This window comes from Neophocaena asiaeorientalis, unplaced genomic scaffold (genome assembly GCF_003031525.2).
Source record: "Neophocaena asiaeorientalis asiaeorientalis breed wild unplaced genomic scaffold, Neophocaena_asiaeorientalis_V1.1 scaffold603, whole genome shotgun sequence".
Classification (NCBI taxonomy): Eukaryota; Metazoa; Chordata; class Mammalia; order Artiodactyla; family Phocoenidae; genus Neophocaena; species Neophocaena asiaeorientalis.
This window is the reverse complement of record NW_020175662.1, coordinates 889,192-910,651: the sequence shown is the minus strand read 5'-3', so window position 1 is coordinate 910,651 and position 21,460 is coordinate 889,192. Positions and strand designations below refer to the sequence as shown.

The 21,460-nt window shown below is 42.3% G+C and overlaps 1 protein-coding gene across 2 annotated transcripts in view; it reads left to right on the top strand.

Annotated features, from left to right (window-relative positions):
• The window catches only part of DAAM1 (dishevelled associated activator of morphogenesis 1), a 172,006-nt gene that overhangs the window by 74,184 nt on the left and 76,362 nt on the right, over positions 1 to 21,460 (top strand). For both annotated transcript variants that reach the window (XM_024731489.1, XM_024731490.1), the window contains exon 3: positions 7,492 to 7,581. In XM_024731489.1, the coding sequence (XP_024587257.1) occupies positions 7,492 to 7,581 (90 nt within the window). The remainder of the gene's footprint in view (positions 1 to 7,491; positions 7,582 to 21,460) is intronic.

Below are 21,460 nucleotides of genomic sequence, written 5' to 3'. Positions count from 1 at the left end.
CCTCTCACTGTTGTGGCCTCTCTCGTTGCGGAGCACAGGCTCCGGACGCGCAGGCTCTGCGGCCATGGCTCCCGGGAGCAGCCGCTCCGCGGCATGTGGGATCTTCCCGGACCGGGGCACGAACCCGTGCCCCCTGCATCGGCAGGCGAACACTCAACCACTGCGCCACCAGGGAAGCCTTCTCCTCATTTTTTTAATCTCCATTTCTCCCAGCGTTCATCATATGTCTTCCTACTTCTGTGTGAATATAGAGTTAGCTTAACTCATTAGAAATAGAAATCCTGAGTTCCTTTATTAGAGATTTCTTTTGTTAGCTGGAAACTCACTTGTTGTTGGCTTACTGAAATCTATTGACGTGGTAGATTTTCAAAGAATAAATATTAAATATTGGACTGAAGGTGTTATAAATAATCCCATATTTCAGTTTAGCTCACATCTCTGACAAGAGCTTTTCAACTCATTCAAGACCCTTATTGTATATTATCTCAAAATTCCTTCCCTTGCTTTATTTAGCAAATCAATCCATTTCCTTAGATTTGTACTGTGCCAATTGTTTTCTGATTTAAATAGATTTCTCTATAGAGCTGCCTGCTTACTCTAGAGTGTAGGACTGGTGGGGTTTCTTTGTACAGAATCTTTTAGAAGTGGGGCTTGATAATATGCTTTGTTAGGGATGAAACCTAGAATTTTAGTTCCTGCAGCTGGGCTTCCTTCAGAGTTTTTTCTTCTTAATAAAAAAATGTCTAATTATTACCTTTTCTCCAAGATATTATAACTATATGAAATATTTTATAAAGTTATGAAAAACATAATTGATATCTTCCCCAAGAAGAAAAGCCTTTAGGGTTTTATTCGTTGCTTTCAGTTTTTAAGAAACTTGAGCTTTCTGTGGAGAGGAGTGATGCTTGGTGCTGATGTTTCTTTTTCTTTCATTTGCTAAATCATTTTCCTTTAACTTTTAAAACTCTGTCCAAGAAAGAATAATATGAAAAAAAAAATTCTTTGGCCGATGAAAGGAGCTAGGCCATCCCAGTCTTAGGTATAGTAGCAGGAACTAAATTTATGCTATTCATCTTTGCATTAATTGCCAATCCCCAAAACAATATCTGACATAGCTGGATTGCAAAAAGAAAAAAAAAAAAAGTAAGGTGAGAGGTAAAAAGTAAAAGTAAGGTGATCTAAAAGCAACTGGGATGGAGGTTGGGCTAATAACTACATTTGTTTGTTAATCTTAGTGAAAAACTTGGCTATTGACCCGCAGAGGAGCCAATAGTCTTCTCTAGTCCACCACTCCGGAAAAACAAAAAACACTGAAAATGTTCTTCAGGACTTCAATCATTAATATTAACCTATCACCTAATTTAATGTTAAGGGACATTGGGGGAAACATTGCCTATCTCTTGGCCTACGTGGAATGCATACTAATAGAATCTATGTAATTTCCAAGAAAAGGACAGGAATATTTCATGGAAGTGATCATGGTTTCAAACAATAATTGTATCTGAAGTTGTCCCATTTCCCAAGTTGAACTACTTACACTAAAGAGCTCTGCTTTTTCCCTTTCCCTCCTCTTCATACATTTGTTTTCAATCAGTTTCTCTTCTAAAGCAATTCCTCGGTTTATCTAATGTTCAACCAGAATTTTCTTTCCTTACTGTGTACACAAGGCTCTATTTTCTCTACTCTGAATTCTTTGTTTTCCTGGGGCTCCAACAACCAGGCTTGATTTTTTTTTTTTTTTTTAGAACTTTATTGAGATATAATTTACAAGCCGTAGAATGGACCCATTGTAAGTGTATGGTTCAGTGCATTTTTCTAAATTTATACAGTTTTGCAACCATCACCACAATCCAGTTCTAGAACAGTTCCATCACCTCATCTCCTCTTGTGTCCATTTGCAGTCTGTCTCTGCTCCTGCCTGTGGCCCCAGGCAACCACTGATCTTCTTTCTGTCTCTATAGATTGACTTTTTTTCCTTAAAAAATTCATGTAAAGAGATACTATCTGAGGTACAGTGATCCTAATTGTTTTGTTTTCCATGATTGCCTCTTTCAGTATTTGAGTTAATTATCAAAATGAAAAATTCTTTTGTAATATTACATTGAAGTAATTTCATAGCTTTGAAGAAACTAATGTGTGAGATGATTTCAAATTAGTTTGTACTCTGTTATTTTTCCTCCTTGCATTAATTGTGCTTCCATTCCCCAACTTGCCCAGCAGTGTATCTAAATGAGTGCAAGTATCTGGAAAAGAAAGAAGGCAAAAGCAATCCATCCATTTTGTAACCAGAGAATGACCCCAAGAGTGGTGTCTGTGAGATGGGGTGTAGCTTCAAACACAGAAGGTAAAACTAAAGCTAGCAGCTTCCATAAGAAACCATAGAATATTTTTTTTGATCTGCAACTTGCAAAGATTTCTTGCAGAAGACAAAAAGCACTAACTCTAAAAGAAATAATAAGTTATATTTTATAAAAAAACACTTAGTGATCAAAATAGACTGTTAACAAAATGAAAAGACACAGGTGAGACAAAATACTCTCAGTACATACCTCTGACAAAGGACATGTTTTGCAACAGTAAGACAGACAACTCAGAAATGAGCAAAAGATTTGAGTAGATACCTCATAAAAGAATGCATATGAACGGCATGTGAACTTGTGAAAAGGTATATTCAGCATCAGTTGTCATCAGGAAAATGCAAATTAAAACTGCATTTAGACACCACATAAACTAGGATGGCTAAAATTAGAAAGATGCAGCACCAAATGTTTGTGCGAATGTGGAGTAACTGGAACTGCCATATATTGCCGGTGGGACAAGCAGTTGTACAATGGCACAAGCAGTTTCAGACGCATAAAGTGCAAAAACCACTTCAGTGTAAAGCTTTGCCAAACTTGAAAACTGTATACTTAGGAGTGTACATTTACTGTACGTACATCTTACTGCAAAAAAGAGAAAAGAATGGGTTTTAATCTTCGAAACTCATTGATCTTCACTATGTCCCACAGTAATCCCCTCTCCCTCCTTCCCAGCTGCCCCACCTTCCCTAACCTTACTTTTTTCTTTGCAATCCAGCTGCGTCAGATATTGTTTTGGGGACTGGCAATTAATGCGAAAATGAACAGAACAAATTTCATTCCTGCCCCCTGGGGATGAGTCTAGAAAGGGAGTCATACATGCTGATCACATAACTGCAGCAATGTGATAAATGCCATAAGGTTAGGAGAGCAGAGAGGGGCTGCCCACCCCAGGAAAGTCAGGGTAGAGTTCCTGGGGGGATTAGCAGATCCCTTGAAAAAGCTTAGATAAACAGGATTGATTCTTAGACATGGTGGGAAGGGCTCTCTGGGAAAAGGGAACAGCATGTGCAAAAGATTCAAAAATGGGCAACTTGTGATCCCACGTGCTGAAAGGTGCTGGTGGTGGGGGAGGGGAGGGGAGGGGGGGGAGGTGACAGCCTGGGCAGCAAGGGCAAGTCAGCAAAGGCCATACCATGAAGGGCCCTACCTACCAGCTAAGGAATTTGGACTTTATCCTAAGGAGAGGAGCTGTCGAAGCCTTCTGTCCTCTTGTCTTCCTAACTAGAACCTGAATTCCATGAGATCCAGGTCTGTTATTCATCTTTGCATCCTTTGTAATGTCTGGACACGGTCCTGGAATGGGTAGGACATCGAGTAGGTGTTGATTGATCTCTAAGGCTGTGTGATAGTCTCTTAGAATCTTGCATGCTTGTTTCAGCCATATTATTAAAACGGAATGAGTCAGAGCAGAGATACTTTTGGAATGGAGAGATGGGGGTCTCATTACACTCTGGGCATTGTGCCTAGGCACTCCCAATTATTATTTAATCTGTGTCACTCTCCTTGCTCAGATCTACCAGTGACCTCTGATTGCTCTCAAGATAAAGACCAAAGCTCACAGTGGCCTGCAAGGTTGCTGTTCATTCACTGTCTGCAGTGCTTTTTACCTATTTAATTCCTATTCATTTCTCAGGTCTACCTTCAGTCCACTCACAGCCTTCACCGCCCCACCTCTCCCCACAGTAAGTGGGTTCTCACAGCTCAGCTCCGTGTGACCGTCCCTCGGACTGTGTGATTATTTGATTCCCCTTCTGCCGCCTCGAGCACATGAGCTCTGTGATACCTTTCTACCCCCTGCATCTACAATGCCTAACATTTAGTAGACACTCAAAAAATGTTTTGGTTGCATGAATTTGGTTGCTTGAGAGAAGGCTATCAGATATATATTATTCTCATGTTTGAGGTGAAGAAATTGAAGTTCAGAGGTTAAGTCACCTGTTGAAGGTTACATAATCCGTAAGAGCCAGACCTGGAACTCAGGGATGTCTGACAACAAAATCCTCCTCTTCGTGCGAACAGACAGTCAGCAGGCCCAGCAGGCCATGAGTGCAGCTCATGGATGCATTTTCCTATTAGCATCAGTGTCATGGCTCTACCCACCTGTTGAATGATTGATAGAATAATAGGCTAGTGGTTAAGCACATGGCTCTGGACCCAGACAGTCTAGCCTCAAGTTCCTCCTCCACCATTTACTAGCTTGTTACCTTGAGCAGGCTGTTTAATCTCTCTGATTCAGCTTCCTGGAAAGTGGGGTAATATTACCCACTTTATAGGATTATTGTGAGGAAAAAACTAGATTAATCCATATAAAACGCTACTATTAAGCGCACAGAAAGTGCTCAAAAATTGTTAGCTATTACTATTATCACTACCTGTGTATTCCTTCCCATTTTCTTACTATAATCCCAAATTATATCCAGAGGACCTATAGCAGTTTTTAATTTTTTTATTTTATGGAAATTCTCTCCTTGCCTGGAGCCATCTGCCCTTAAGTCCTAGTTCAACTGAGTCCTCTCAATTCAAGCTTGGTCATTTCTGTGTCTCAGCAGAAGCAGAAGGTCTCTAATAGCAAAATATGGTAATATTAATCCTCTTTGCCGTGAGTTTCTAGGTTTTTAGGATTTACACATTTCTTCGCACCTCTGTTCAGTGGGGAAAAACACAGTGCTGAAGTGTAGTAAAGGAAGCAGTATTAATAGCACTGTTCTCTCTCACAAGTCACAATCCTTTCCCCCAGATTAAGCACCGTATCATCAAGCTCTTTGAATAACTGACCTGACCCCTGCTCCCAGAAAACCCTAATTGTTGGGAAGTGATTTATGTCACCATTTTCCCCCCATTCATTAATACGTGAGAGCAGGTGTAACTTACAGGAAATTAAAAAAGGAAGAAAGGAAGAAAAATAATTAGTTCACATATATAATGGTTGCACACCAAAATTTTAACATTTTTAACATGTTCCCTTATAATGCAATTTTCTGTAAATATTTTTCATTCCTTCCCTGGTTTTCCATTGTTGAAATTCTTAACTAATTTCTTGTGGTTAGGGTGTAATAGTGTGTGGGTGTGTGTTTTAATGACTTAACTGTTGACCTTGCTCTTAAAAGAAAATAGCCCCTGATTTGTATTTAAAGGATGAGAGAACTAACTGCAGTAAGGTTGCCCCTGCCTGTGCCAGGCATTGCTGCCTGCTGAGTTGATGTTGCAAATCTTCATCCAGCCCTGCCAGAGAAATGACACGCCCATCCTGGAGGTGAGGAAGCAGAGGCTTAATGAGATGAAGAATTTCCCCTGGCAGCCAGCATGTGTCAGACCTTGCGTGGCTAGGCTCTGGAGGTGCAGGTGTTAACAGGATAGGGCATAAGGGGATAACCAGAAGGAAGCCTGGTAAATTAAGTTGGGGTTATAAATAGAAGACCTCAAAAGACAGGCTGAGGGATATATAATTAATTTTGCAGGCAGTGTGGAACTAATGACATTTTGCACTTGCTCCCCCCTGCTCAGTCCTCAACGCTAGGCGATCAGTGATGGAAGGAGCCTTCCAGGTGATTCTGTTGCTCACTCAAGTCTGAGAACCGCTGCTGTAATGTATCTGTGGCCATGCTGTGGGAAGGGTGGAAAGGGCAAGGCGGAACTGTGGGAAGGCTGGTGCCAGAGCCAAAGGAGAGGTGATTAGGGCATAAGTTTGGGTAGTTTCATTGGAAACAAAACAAAGGGAAAAACTGTGAGATTTTTCAAGGAAGAAATGATAGGACTTGATGACCCAGTGAAGGTAGGGGTATAAGATGGGAGGCCGTTGTTCACGAGTGGCAGAGCTGCAGATACACCCCAAAGGCATTATACGCCTCAGATATTTGAACCTCATTATTGTGCCTTAATTTATAGCAATTTAAAATATGTCTCACACCCATCAATCTGCTGCCCTTAACTAGATTTAACTTTCCCTATAGGGATAAAAATGTACCAGACGCTCAATACCAATAATAATGTTGACCATGGATTGAGTTATCAAATGCCAAGAACTATTCTCTATGCACTTTACAGTCATTATCCCATTGTTGTTCATTAGTTATGGATGCTCATAAATTGCTTTCTGTTAGTGTCCAATCTAAGCTGCACACCACTATAATATTAATGTTCCAGACCCTGACCTGAGAGGCTGAGTCTGGGCTCTGGAGTCGGGTGGCTCCAGGCCGAAACCTCAGCCCCATCATTTACCAGGTGTGTGGTCTTTGAGGCGTTTACTTACCCAACCTTCTGCCATAATTTCCCCCAGCTGTATTACAACAGGTATTATTACTACAACGAGGATGTAATCATGAGTGGAATTCTTAGGGTTGTTGTGAGAGCTTAAATGAGAAAATGCCTGCACAAGGCTTGACACTTAAAGTACTTAATAAATATTGATGATGCTTTTGGTGATGCTTATGGGGATGCAGATGTCACTCCCTTGCTCAGAACCTTCAGTGGCTCTTCTTGGTCAAGAAAATAAGCTCCTTAATCTGGCATTTAAGATTTTCCACCAACAAGTCACTCCTTACCTCTCAAACCTTTCACCTGATGATTCTTTGCATAAACCCAGTGCTTCAGCTAAGCTGGTCAGTGTCCCCCGCAAACACTCCAATCCATTACCATATCCCAGCCTTTGGTTCTGTTCCTCCACCCCTCTCATCATGTCCCTCAGGGCCCATCCTGCTAGTCACTGTTTGTGGAGCCATCCTTACCAAACCCTCATCTGCAATACGATTAAATCCTTCCAAGCTCTGGAGTTTTAAAGGCCTTTAATGTTCGATGGACCCTCTGGAGCTTTAAAGGCCTTTAATGCTCGATGGACCCTCTGCAGCAGTACAAGGTGGCCCAGAACAGTTCTGCCTGTGTTCAGCCCCCTTTCCCTACCCTTCAGTAAATGTAGGGCTGTGCCTGTCCCTCTTACTGTGCTTGGTGCCTAGCCCCAGGCCAAGGACCTGCTTTCTTCGTGCTGGTAACATACACCTATACTTAGCTTCTTGGTTCTTCCCAAGTTCATTTAAATATGTGTTGGTGTTGTTTTCTCACCCTGATAATGCCGATAACTTCCCTTATAGGAATAACATTTAATCTGTGAAATAATTATTATTATTTTTCTTCTCAGGATGAACTTGACCTCACAGACAAACACAGGGAAGCCATGTTTGCACTTCCAGCAGAGAAAAAATGGCAAATATACTGTAGCAAGAAAAAGGTAAGCTATTCATTATGATTATGGTTAACTGGAAAATGATCATTTTGGATGCCCTTTGCTCTCCCATTTCACCACCAGAATTCAGGCAGCTCTCTATAAGGTAAAAACCAGATTGAATGTGTCCTGTTGTGGCCTCGGTGCTACATGCAGTAAAGGGCCAGCTCCTTGGATGTTGTTTTTATCAACACTTCATTGCACCCCGCACCTCACACCATTATTCATAACGCTGTGTAAATGAGACCCAAAATAACATCAGCTTACAGAAGACTGAAGTGTTTTTCCCTTGTCCTTTACATGAAAGTTTGTGTGTAGGTAGGTGAGAACTAACACTGTGGTTTCACAATTGTGGTTTCACAATTGTGGTTTTCACAGCCCTCTGTGACTCCCTTCTAACAACTTTCCATTTCGCCATCTCTAAGGTGTGGCCCGTCCTCGTGCTGTGGGGTGGCTCTCCAGCCATTTCACATTCCAGACTAGGGGTGGAGGAAAGGGGGAGGCACAGGCTCCCCACGCCCCCACTCCTAGGGCCACATCCGGGAGTTACAGACCTAAATTCCCCTCACATCGCACTGTTAGCTACGTGGCCACGCTCCCCTGCCAGGAATGCAGTCTTATTCTGGGCAGTCATCCACACATAAAAGCAGGGGGTTCTAGTACCTTTGGAGGAGGAGAGAAAGGGTATCGGGAGCAGCAAAAAAACCGAACTATTCCCTAGCCTAGCACTAGGCATCACCCTATGGACTGTATCTCCTTCAGTAATGCTCACTCTGCCATCTTTTAAACCCCTGTGGCAAATTCTTAGACTGTTCTCTCACCCATTTTTGGAACCAGTGCTGTTCATGGCCACCTTTTGCCACTTTTCCTTCTGTTCTAGGAGAGACTTAAATCAAGACGGGGAAGTGGGAAAGGCAGGGCTAGCACCTAAGAAAAATGTTACCTCTCCAACAGGAGTGGGCACTCAATTACTAACCTCTGGAAGCAGGGAAACAGGAACAAAATATAACAATCCAGTATCTTGTCAAAACACGGTGTCAGCCAGGGAAACCTTTTCGTAGGGGACTAGGATGCATTTGGGGACCTCCATTTACCCCCATGGCTGCCCCCCACCCTTTGCCGCCTTGTGTAATTGGCATGCCCCCCTCCCGGGAGCATCTCTCCAGCAGTGAGCCTGCCTGTGCCCCTTTCCCGCCAGGTTTTATAACCTTTGTAACGCCAGCATCTGATCCTTGGAAGCAAAGGTAGGATGAATGAACCACTGAATTGTCATGAGTGTTATACTGGACTCTCAAACAATCTAAAGCACATTTAATTTTCCACATTGATAAAACCATGTGTGGGGTTTGGTTCCCCGGGCCTTTGCTGAGAGACGTGTCCAGCTGTAGCCTTTCAAGATGATTTCTGAGCCATTATCAGATCAGATCAGTTGGAGCATTAAGGGTTCCTAACCCCGTGGTAACCAGTAAGATGTGTTTGTGAAAGAGTATATCCTCTTCTCCTCTTTCTCTCTGTGCACATCTTACCACCTAGAAAACCTCTCTTCTGTGGAACTGATGGTCAGTGGCTCAGGAAACAGATTTTAAAATGAAATAATTTTAAAATGAAAATAAAAATGTGTCACGTCGTGTTCTGAAAGTGATGGTAGTGTATGGTCTTGAAAACAAGAGAACTTCCCCTGCAGCTGTCTTCAAGACCTGGCCCCTAGAACTGAGAAAGAAAAGTCCTTAAGTGCCTGAATACACACAGGACATTGTCTATTTTGGCTCATCCGAGCGCAGATTTTTTTCTCAAAATTAGGAAACAACATGAAGCGGGGATTGAGAATATGCACTAGAGGAAAGGAAAGGGCAGGAAAATGGGAGCAGCTTACTGAAGGGAAAGTTTTCTTCTTTCCCAGATTTTATTACACCCTTGACGGCAATTGAAAGTTAATCATGGAAACTACTGGCCCTTAGATTAGAAAAGGCAAACCCTGGAGGATAGTAATGACCTCAGGCTCACAGCTGCTGCTCATTTTTCAATTTCCAGGCCTATCAAATCCCCTTGCAAACCTTGTCTCCTGTGTGCGTGGCGGGTTGGCTTTTTGTAGGAGGATGGATATGGTTGTGGCCACTGGCCTCAAATTCCCATTTCCTGACGGATGGGCTCTTCCTACGAGTACCTGGCCGGTTTGCACAGATCTTTGGAAATGCAGTTCTCCTGCTAGCTTCATCTCCAGCAGCTTGGATTCCTTTTATGACTTAGCAGTGGTGTGGCTGAGTGGGAAAGCCATCTTAACTCTTTGGCGAATCCCATGGGTTTATAGATCTGCCTCACATTAAAATGGCTTGACTAAGGATTTTCTTGATTAGAGCTTCTCAGACTGTTAAAACTATGCTGTGCCTTTGGTCTGAAACTGACCTTTTGGGGCCCCGTAATAAATCGGGAAATGGCACAATGAATAAGAGAACACACAACCCTCAGCACGAAAAGGGCGCGATGTTTGTCTCTCTTCCGAGAAGGTGATCTCCTTCAGGACAGGTTGCCCATTCTCCGAAGGAAACCCGTGGTGGCCGTCCTTAACGCTGAGAACAGATTGTTTTCCTTGAACCATCTCTTGAGTAACCTTTTCAAATCAGACATGTCACCAGCAAGCCTGACCACATCTATTTCTCAGGCCGAGGCGAGGGAAAGCTACACCCCTATGGCTCCTTCAGACTTTCCATCTTTCAAGATTAGAACCCAAGGCATCGGAGATGTTCTCACACATAGTGAAGCCATAGAGTAAGGGCCCACAAACGCCAACAGAAACAGAGTTGGTGAAAAGCAGGCTTTCTGTGTAAAAGTGCACAGCAGTTGTGGAGACAAACGGGGCTGGGAACTGAAGATGGGGCCAGGCCTTCCTTGGCCAAGTGGCTCTTTTCCATCCAGTAGAGACTTGAGTCCCAGCAGTGGCTATCTGCTTATCAAGTTCTGTGTTCATTTCTCAAACGGCTCTATCTGAGTCCTCTGGTTGAAAACCCATTTCCAGAGCCAAAATGAAAACTGCAAAAGTATTTCTGGGGCTAAAAGAATTGGAAAGAAATTAATTGGAATTTTGCCTAATTGAGTAATCCGGGGGAGAGCAGGAGATGGATGTCGCAGCCTTGAAAGTCCAAACAAATCTGTAAAAATGACTGAGCCAGTTGGTCAGCCGTGGTTCGTCCTATGCCGCCATCCACTGTCAATTTTTTCAACTTTTACGAAAGGTCCAAAAAAATGTTCTGTTGGTGGGGCTGGGGGTATTTTCAAATAGGAAATGTTTGTGGTTCTTATCTTTAAAGGTAATTCCCTTTTTAGTTCCAATCACAACATGCTCTTTTGTTTAAGTGAGGTTTTTCCCAGTCTTGAGCCAGAAACTGCATCTGTTAACAATCTTTTGGATTTTAAACTGAAGCCTTTTAAACAATGAACCATCTGACCACGAAAGGCATCTGGCCATGCTGTATTTGCTTATTGTTAACATGATTTTTAAACCCTGGGAAAAGTAAGGAGTAGGTCTTCAGAGAGGAGAAACTAAGATAGCGTACGAGCTATATTATGGCAACAGCAATCTTATCAGTAGAGGCAGAAAGGTTCTTTAATCACACTTCTTCACAGGAGCTGCAATAGTTGTGTCACTTAACCAGTCCTTGTAAGTGTCCAGAAAATTCTTGTTCCCCCTCCATGAGCTTCAGGGTTCACAAAGTCAGTGAATGGGGTTAGAAGCTGTTAGCTGTAGTAACATCAGATATTTGAGGCAAAGATCAGAATTTGATGACTGTACCTAATTTTTCTTCCTTCCATTTCTGATCCCTAAGCCAAGGCTTAAGTAAATGGCTCTAGATTCTCCATATTACATTTCGGTATCTTTATATATATACATATATATATATATATTTGGTTGCATCAGGTCTAGTTGTGGCTCACAGGCGCCTTAGTTGCAGCACGTGGGCTCCTTAGTTGTGGCAGGCGGGCTCCTTAGTTGTGGCCTGCCAACTCTTAGTTGTGGCATACATGTGGGATCTAGTTCCCAGACCAGCAATCGAACCCGGATCCCCTGCATTGGGAGCACGGAGTCTTAACCACTCTGCCACCAGGGAAGTCCCCATTTCTGTATCTTTTGAGGTCTGCTTTGGAGAAGGTGAGTTTTTAATCTACTGCTGAGTTTGACTCTAGTTTAATTAAATCACTCTAGAATCTTGTCTAACCTGGCTGCAGTTGAGCCGTTAAGCTTTGTGGGAAGTGCTGATCTGGTGATAGGCATGTTCTGAAGACATCTAGGAAAAGTGGCTGAAAATTCTCCTGATACCTTTCATTCACTCCCTTTATTTGGTTCACATATCCTAATTGGATCACCTCCCCACTCCTCTCCACAAGAAGGAATTCTCCTTCACCACAAACACAAAAAGATGTATGGTGAATGGTCATCAAGATCTTTTAGATCCTGGAGAGTCGAGGCCCTCCTGTGTTGGGAGCATGGGGAGGAAGCGGTTTGATCAAAACAGGGATTTAAAGGAACATATGCTAAAGTAGTGGAATTAGAGACAAAAGGAACCATCGGTCTTCTACACGACTGTCAAACAAATCAGCTGGACAACAAGGAAGTGGGATGTTGATACATTAATCCTCTGGTTGTTCAGAGTCTCCTAATGGGAAGGGAAGAGGGAGGAGAAGTTAGGTCTCCTCTTCCTTCGTTACTGTAGTTGTTTGAATATGCAGTAGAGTGAGCGTTAGGTTTTCAGGTGCCCACTTTGCTAGATGTCAAGATTTGGGAGAGGGAGCCAGTAAAAGGGAGGAAACTAGATATCCGTAACTGTATTTCTAGACTTCTTTAGAAGTACCTGGTTTGATCTCCTGTCATTGAGTTTTCACCCTGATAATGGATTCCAGTTGGCCTTTGTGCTCCTAAGTGCTAAGGGGTTACAGAATGTGGCAGACATAAAAAAGATTAGAAATGAGATCGGGCTGTCTTTCCCCTTCTACTTCTCTGAAGAACAGATGAGGGAAGCACAGTAGCTGGAGGATAATGGGTATTTCCAGGCTCTGAAACTCGCTGCCTTGTCTGCATGTTCCCTGGCTGTGAGAGATGAGGATGTCTGTTTAATCCCAGATTGAAGCAGTAAAAAAACAACAAGCTTTACGGATCTGGTGCTTCAGTCAATGAAGCAATGCAGTTGGTAAAGGACTAGTTGGTGTGTGATTCACCCCGACGCGTACTGAGTACCTTCTCTGGGGCAGACTATTGGCTAGATTCTGAGGATGATTAAACAAGTAAGTCAGATTTCCTGGAGTGGATGATCCAGGTAGAGGAAGCAGATAAAATCAAATAACTGACAAGTCTTTCCATGAGCTCCGTACTAGGCTAAGCAGACAGGCTCTGGGGCACAGAGGAAGGAGCCTCCAAGCTTTGGGGTGTATGTGTGTGTTGGAGACAGCAGTTCGTTCCTTCACCACTTTGACCCCTCCCAGGGTTATGCCAGCGAGGGACCTGTTGCTGTCGTCATGCTTTCATCCCATCATCTAGAAATGGGCTCCTTTTCCAGCAGCTGAGCTATGTTCACATATGCTGTACACTTTCCCTCTTGATTTGTACTTTGTTCTTTTTCCTTTTTGCCAATGCTTAAAAGGTCAAGTTTAGACTGTTGGGTAATCTGATCTTTACTAAACACAATTTCTAGGGCTTGTTAGGAAATCTGTAGAGAGGCTTAAACTTTTGAAACATGAAGACACTGAGGGGAAGACTGAAATAACTGAGGTTTGTTCAGCCCAGAGAAGAGAAGTCAGGTGAAAACACCAACTCAGTCTGTTCACTGGGTGTGCATACCCCAGTGAAACTGTGGTATCTGTCAAAATATTGCCAATTCCAGTGGTAAAGAGCAGTTGCCTCAAGCCCTCCCAATAAAAACTGCCCTGACAATCTGACCTTTCCCCCAAGGGCCCACCAGTCTTCCTTCATGATTCAGGGACTCAAGGGTTAACTCCTGGCATGACAAGCAGGGGATGCCAGGACCCTGTTCCCATATTGCATCATTAGTTCTGATTCATTGATGCCCATGTTACACTGTTGATAAATATTTTGAACATTGGCCTAAGTATGAGATGCTGATGGACCTAAAGATGGTGGCCAAAACCATTTGATAATACGTACCCAGAGCCTGAAACATGCGTCTTCCAGGAGTTGATCCCATGGAAATGATAAAAGATGCAGGCAAAGAACTATGTGTGAGGTGTTCTTTGCAGTGTTGTCTGTGAAAGCCAGTGATGGTAAACAATTTAAAGGGGGATGGTTGTATTATCGTACACAACCATAACAGTATCTTGCTCCCACTGAAAAGTCATGCTTTCAAAGAAATTTTGATGACATGGGAAACTGCTCAGCATGTAATGATAAGGTTTAGAAAAAGATGTAAAACTGTATAATCAGTACGATCAAAAGTTTGCAAAGAGTAGATATAGAAGTAGGCAGACAGAAACCATTGTTTGGTGGGATTGTGGGTGGTTTACATTTTCTTCTTTATACAAATATTTCCCAAATTTTCCACAGTGCATTGTTCTCCATCCTACCTTGGGATAAGGTTGTTTTGTTTTTTTCTGATTACAAAAATAAAATTGCTCTTTTAAAAAAAATGTGTAGAGTATATTTTATATCTGTCAGTTTCAGTCAGAAAAGCAGGACTACTGGGGGAAACACACACACAAAGCAAAGAGATTAACCCTTATATAATCATGCAAGCTAGCTAAGCACTCCCCCTAAAGCTGCTGTCTTTGCTTCATGTCCCTGGAGTAGGCAGTTGGGAAGGAGGGTGGATGTAAAGTGGGGATGGAGCAAGGACAGGCTGGAGCCCACAGGGACAGACTGAAGCCTGTGGTAGTTCTCACTGCCTGTCCTGCAGAAGCGTGAGGATTAAAACAAAGGTGAATCTGTAAACCACCCAGAGTTTTTCAATACCATTGATCTCTTTAAGCAGTAACTGTGAAAACTTGGTGATTCTTGGACCTGATGAGATGGCCTCAGCTTTCTGCCCAGATATCCACTAAAGGCATGTTTCTCATGGCCCTTTCCCCGTTAAGTAGCATAATCTCATAGCCAGTGACCCATTTTCTGTCTTTATTTTCTTTTTGTTACAAAAGCCAGTGCTATCAAAATGAGCACCAGATTTTAGAATTGGAGTACAAAATTTGAGGATTCTCTGCCTCTGGCAGCCCTTAAACCACAGTTGTACCCCAATAAAGGGCAGTTGGAGGCTTCCCTGTTGGCGCAGTGGTTAAGAATCTGCCTGCCAATGCAGGGGTCACGGGTTCGAGCCCTGGTCCGGGAAGACCCCACATGCTGCAGAGCAGCTAAGCCCGTGAGCCACAACTACTGAGCCTGCGCTCTAGAGCCCATACTCCACAACAAGAGAAGCCACTGCAATAAGAAACCCACGCACCGCAACGAAGAGTAGCCCCCACTCGCCGCAACTAGAGAAAGCCTGCGTGCAGCAACGAAGACCCAATGCAGCCAAAGATAAATAAGTAAAATAAATTTATTTTTTTAGAAAAAGGGAGCAGTTGGTTCATGAATATTTATTTGCCTCCTCTTCCTATAATCCCTTTGTTTAATAATACCAGTTTGGGGGCATTTTTTCCCTCCAGTGTTACCAATTCTATCATTCCAGCTGTGCCTACTGCCACCCCTGCCATGGAGTGTCCAGGTGGTCATGAACTCACAGTTTGTGTTTTCATTAATGTTGACTCAGCTTCATTAATGAAGAAGCAGTGAGCAAAATTGCCCATAGAATGAACCAAAACATATCTACCTTTCTTCTTTGGTGCTTGGTGAAGTTAGCAGACATCTTCTGGATTCTTCTGTTGGAGTGTTATACTCCGGTTCTGTAGAGTTCTCTGTTTTTCAGGCTTGAGATACTGCCAGTGAGAGAACCTCCCCTTGAGGTGGATTGTCTCCAAATGTCTTTCCATTAATGGATCTGCCTGCAGGTTTCCTAAATTATGTTTGTCCCTGACAGTTGTTCTAAAGTATAGCGTAATGTGTCTGACACTATTTTTTCTGAGATAAATAGAAGCCAAGTAATAGCTATGAGAAAGACTTTGCATAGTCAAAGGCCATCCAAAGGGTAAGCTGAGAAGGCAGGATACCCCATTGATTCTCTAGCTGTGTGACCTGGGACGTATTTCTTAACCCCTCTCATTTCTCTCTTCTCGTCTGTACAATGAGGTCAATTTCGTAAGCTTGTTGTGAAAACTGAGAAAATATGATTTTGAAGTTGTCAGAGAACTTGGGACATGTCAGTGTTAGCTGTGATCACTGGCAATGTCAGTGATGGTGACAATAAATGAAACAGTGGTATGGACTGACTTTCTGCTTGTTCACATTCATGCTAGCCTGGGATTCAGCTCCATATTGGTAAATAATGATACCTGGTTTTCTCAGAACAGTAGTGAGTATTTCAAAAGCACCTCTCCCTTAGTTGTTCACAGGATATTTCAGAGGTGGAAATAGTAAGACGGGAGGATACATTGTGTAGAATAAGGGAAGAAACCAAGAACGTCTTTATTGTGAGCATCAGAAATTGGTAAAAAGGGGCCCCATTTAATTCAACAGTTTCTAGGGCAATTGTAGTCAACGGCAGTCCCTTAACTTCTGGGTAGAGCTCTGAATCTGATTTCAGGAGCGCCCTTAATTTACGTCTTGGACAAGGGAGGCCAAGAGGAAGTCAGACTCCAGTCCACTTCTTTCTTCCTTTCACCCACATGCCACCGCAGCACTCAGTCCCTGCTTCCCACGGCAGCCCGTGGAGATGCTCACTTCATTGGGTTTGCAAACAACATTACAATTCCTTCTTTGTGGCCTAGGAAACGTAAGTGGTTGATAAATATCTTCAGTTTTCAAAATAAGACAATTAAAGAATATTTTTAGACCAACACCAAGAGGTTCCATTAAACAAGTCAATTTTCACAAATGAGTAACTTACTAGGTCAAAATGAACCGCGTTTACAGGTTCTCTTCTCAGCAACAAAACTTGTTCAAAGTTGCAGCATTGTAATCCAATAGTGCATTCTAGCTGTATGATTTCTGAAACTAAGCTAAAAAAACAAAATGTCAGTGTTGAAGAAATAGTAAAAGAACGTTTCAACACAGTTGCAGATACTGTTATTGTTAGGAGTCTTTTTATTGAAGTATATTTGATGTACGATACTACAGAAGTTACAGGTGTAATATAGTGATTCAAAATTTTTAAAGATTATACTCCATTTATAGTTATTATAAAATATTGGCTATATTCCCTGTGTTGCACAATATATCCTTGTAGCTTATTTTATACCTAGTAGTTTGTACCTCTTACTCCCCTGCCCCATCTGTCCCCTCTCCCCACTGGTAACCACTAATTTGTTCTCTTTATCTGTGAGTCTGCTGCTTTTTTGTTATATTCACTAGTTTGTTGTATTTTTTAGATTCCATGTATAAGTGATATCATACAGTATTTGTCTTCTCTGTCTGACTTATTTCACTTAGCATAATGCCCTCCAAGTCCATTCATGTTGCTGCAAATGGCAAAATTTCATTCTTTTTTATGGCTGAGTAGTATTCCATTGTGTATATGTACCATATCTTCTTTATCCATTCATCTGTTGAAGGACACTTGGGTTGCTTCCATATCTTAGCAATTGTAAATAATGTGGCTATGAACATTGGGGTGCAAGTATCTTTTCAAATTAGTGTCTTTGGTTTTTTGGATATATACCCAGGAGTGGAATTGCTGGGTCATATGTTAGTTCTTTCTTTAGTTTTTTGAGAAGCCTCCATGCTGTTTTTCACAGTGGCTGCTCTTGTTAGGAGTCTTAAACCTAATTGCCAGAGTGGACATTCTGGGTTCCAATAAACTGGCATTCTCTAAAATTTCTAATAAAGAAAACTAACAAACTTCTGATAACTTTCTACTCAATCATGCAATAAACTAGTATTTCCTGGTTGATTATTTTTTCTGTGTGTGGAGTTTTTATGTACACAAAAAAGTACAGAATGTAAGAAACACCCACATTTAACAAATGCTAACATTTTATCATACTCACCATGGATTTTTAAGAAATAAAACATTATAAATATAGTTGAAGCCGAAAGGTGACCTCTATTCTGAAAGTGATATGTTTTTTTTCTTTGTCCATATATATATTATCTTACTCTGAATGTGTATATTCATAGACAATATATGGTATCTCTTCATTTTAACTATGATATAATGTTCCATTATATGAACATGCCACAGTTTAATTATTTTTGTCCCCCCTTTGGATAATGTCTATTTCCAAGTTTTCATTATTTTAAAAACATTGCAGTGAACATCCTTGTGTATGTGTTCAAGAATTTCTCTAGGATAGGCACCTAGACATGTAATTACTGGGTCATTTGGTTTGAACATTTTTACCTTTAATTGCTCTCCAAAGCAATTGTTGTAATAGCTTATACCTGCAGTGAATTAGTTGCCAACCATCTGAGGGCTTGGTATTGTCTGAGGGGATGGAACTAGTGTCTGGTTGCCCTGATCAGTCATTTTATGTAAGTTTGAATGTTTCAGGTACAGGACACTGTCATTAAAGTTCTTCAGTTTTCTCCCATATACCTTAGCCCATCAAATTAAAGTAAAAATTCCTGGAATAGGAAGTAAACATTTCATTTAAAAAAGAAAAACCCAAGGTTTAGAAAATGAAAGCGTTCCATTCAAATATCTTTAAAGCTGGACCAAAGTACAAAATGTTACAAGTACCTAAAAATGGACAATTCACTCAGCATTATGTTTATTTGGTTTGACTACAAAGGAAACTGCTCTGTGTGTGGTTCGCTCTTCCTCTCCTCTAGACTTCTTTGCACCCTCAGGTCCAGACCCAGGCTAACTGTGTTTCCATCTTTAGCCAGCTTTTGACTGATATATGCCATCACCAAACACAGGAAGTTCCTCTGAGGTATCCGCCACCTCCCTGGTGGGTGACTAAAGTGCTGGTGCAGAATCAGCACGTCTGCACAAACAGGCATGTTGGCGGTGGCTGGAAAAGCACACAATTGGTCTCTTTCTTCTCCTCTAACCAGAGCACCTTTATCTCAGTCATCTCTTTATACAAATTATGAAAGCCTCTCCCCTTTCTTGTACTCCTTGATTGCTTCAGATATTGAGTAACTGAGATGGGTAACTCACTGTCTGTCCATCCTCCATGAATCTGCTTTGTGGATGCCACCTCTCTTTTTTTTTTTTTTTGCAGTACGCGGGCCTCTCAGTGTTGTGGCCTCTCCTGTTGCGGAGCACAGGCTCCGGACGCGCAGGCTCAGCGGCCATGGCTCACGGGCCCAGCCGCTCCGCGGCATGCGGGATCTTCCCGGACCGGGGCACGAACCCGCGTCCCCTGCATCGGCAGGCAGACTCTCAACCACTGCACCACCAGGGAAGCCCCCCCTCTAATTAGGGAACATCAGGGTGGAAGAGGGTGGAAGAGAGTGACCCTGTGCTTTACGTTCACTTATAGTCTTTCAAAGAACAATAAAAATAAATAAGCGATATATAGCTGAGACAAAGAAAGTTATCTTAGTTGGACAAACCAATTAATACGGAGTCATGGAGAGTATGGGGGTTGTGTGTCCCGTGGAGCTCTATTTTCCCCTCTGGAATGGAGGCTAGAGAAGCAGACACCACAGCTTTCACACCACAGCTGTCACTCATGCCTGCATCGGTGCCCCACTGTGGGGAGAACACTCCTGCTTCGGCTCCAGTCACTGGAAGAGACTTGGAGCTGTGGGTTTGAATGGAGGCCCTGGGAGGGCAGTCGTTCTCAGCTACTGCAGAGCGGGCTATCTTTGGCTTCCAAATCTTAATTCTTAAGCAGATTCGTTTTGACAGCTCGGCTACAGGACAGATTCCATCAGGTGTTGATTGCAGAGTTTGGAGTACATGACAATCTTGGAGCTCTCAGTCTTTGCCATAGAGTACTTGTCAACAGTGCTCTTGTGGACCAAGGTTCCAAATGCAACTATGTGAGGCCCTTTGAGCCCCTTGCCTGTGTGTTGAAGCCCATAGGCACAGCTCCATTGCATTTCCAAAATTCTGCAATCTGCAGGTGTAGAATTGCACATTAAATGAGTGTTCTCAGCTATCACTATATCTCTGGAAAGGGGTATCACTGTGGCTCACATATGAGAATTCAGGACTGGCTGCCTGTTCCAGTTATCACCAGCCCAGGGATATGTAGCTCATGAGACACTCCAGACCAACACACATCCTTTGTTTCAGTTTTCCTTTGGACTGTGGCTTCCTTCCCTGGTTAACTGAGTGCACTATGAATAACTCCAAGCAGAGATGGCAAAAAGATTTATCTTGATTACTAACTCTAAACAGCTAGGGGTTGAAGCCTGGAGCACTGAGAAGCATTTGGAGGTTATGAAGGATCTCAGTACAAATAGCGTGGTAATTGAATAGCACTGTCTGCCCTGACACATGGTGGGAGAACGTGGCATTTGTAGCAGATATTTACCCTCCTTTGCCCTTGAAGGCTACCCTTGCGCCTAGATTATGGTTGTACATAAGTATCACTTTCCATGCTTCTTGCCTTTGCATCTCTCCCCGGTTCTCTCAGATTCTCTAGATGCTATGGCACTTACTTTCATAAAAAGACCACCCAAAGCCTGCCTGACTTCACCGTCTCCAGGAGATAGGTTTATGAAAGATATCAGTAGAAGGAAGTATCCACTTTGTAAGAGAGATCAAAGAAGTAAAAAAGCCACTTTTCCTGAGTTTTTTCTATATATATTCATTTCATTCTTTTCACTAATAGCTCTAGCACACCTAATGTTATTGAATCCACATTACGGTTGTTGCATTTCAGAGCCTCTCCCTTTTGGGAAGTAGGAAGAAGCTTTGAGCTTCCAGTGTAAGTTAGAATGTGCCACTAATAACTTCTATGCAGAATTCTCCAGATTCCTTACACTCTGGGAACCAAGTAATGTGTGGAACTAGAAACGGGTTACAGTAGAAAGTCTTCCAAAGAATACCAACTTTAAATTAGTGTCTTAAATTCTCTTGTTATTCTTCAGTGCTCTATGGAACAGCATTTGACTGGAGCAGTCTTAAGATGGCATCCTTTCATCTGTCCCCGTATGTCAGGAAAAGCAGTTTATATCTCCTCAGTTTCTAAGATGTACTCCCCCACATTCTCACATTTAGACATTTCTAAGACAGTGACATCTTCCAACTGATGCTTTTCTTTTTTCTTTCTTTTGCCAAAAATGCTGTCATTAATTCAGTAGTATTCTGTAGAGCCAACGATGGCTTAAAATCAGAAATATGGTTATGACTCTCCTTCTAGGGGACAGTTAACCCTGCCATAGCATTTTTCACAGGCATCCTGAGAATGCTTCCTGAATGGAATATGCCTTTACGGGCTCACTGTTTCCCCTGATTCTCTTCATAGTTTAATTACTATTTTCCAAAGTCCTCTCTTTATGGCCTCGTGTTAAGCATTATATTGCAAATCATAAACACACTTTGATTGTTTTCCCAAGAGCAGGTTACAGAACATCAAAACCCGCTTTACAACGTTCTGAAAGGCTGGTCTGGTAGCAAATCTGGTAGCAAGATGTGAGGCAACAAAGGCCATTGACACCACTGATTGGATTTCCACACTGTGTGAGGGTTTAGTGATGTGTGTCCAAACATGTTAATTTACCAACCAGCTGGACTAAATTGTACCTGGGTCTGTAGCACTCCCAGATGACACATGGGTCAAAGACTTGACTCTTAACAAGCTACATAGAAGTAATTTGTTTTATGTCATTACACACCTTTGTGTCATAGGCAACAGGGGGATGTGGGCTTGTATCATTTCTGAAAATAATAATTGG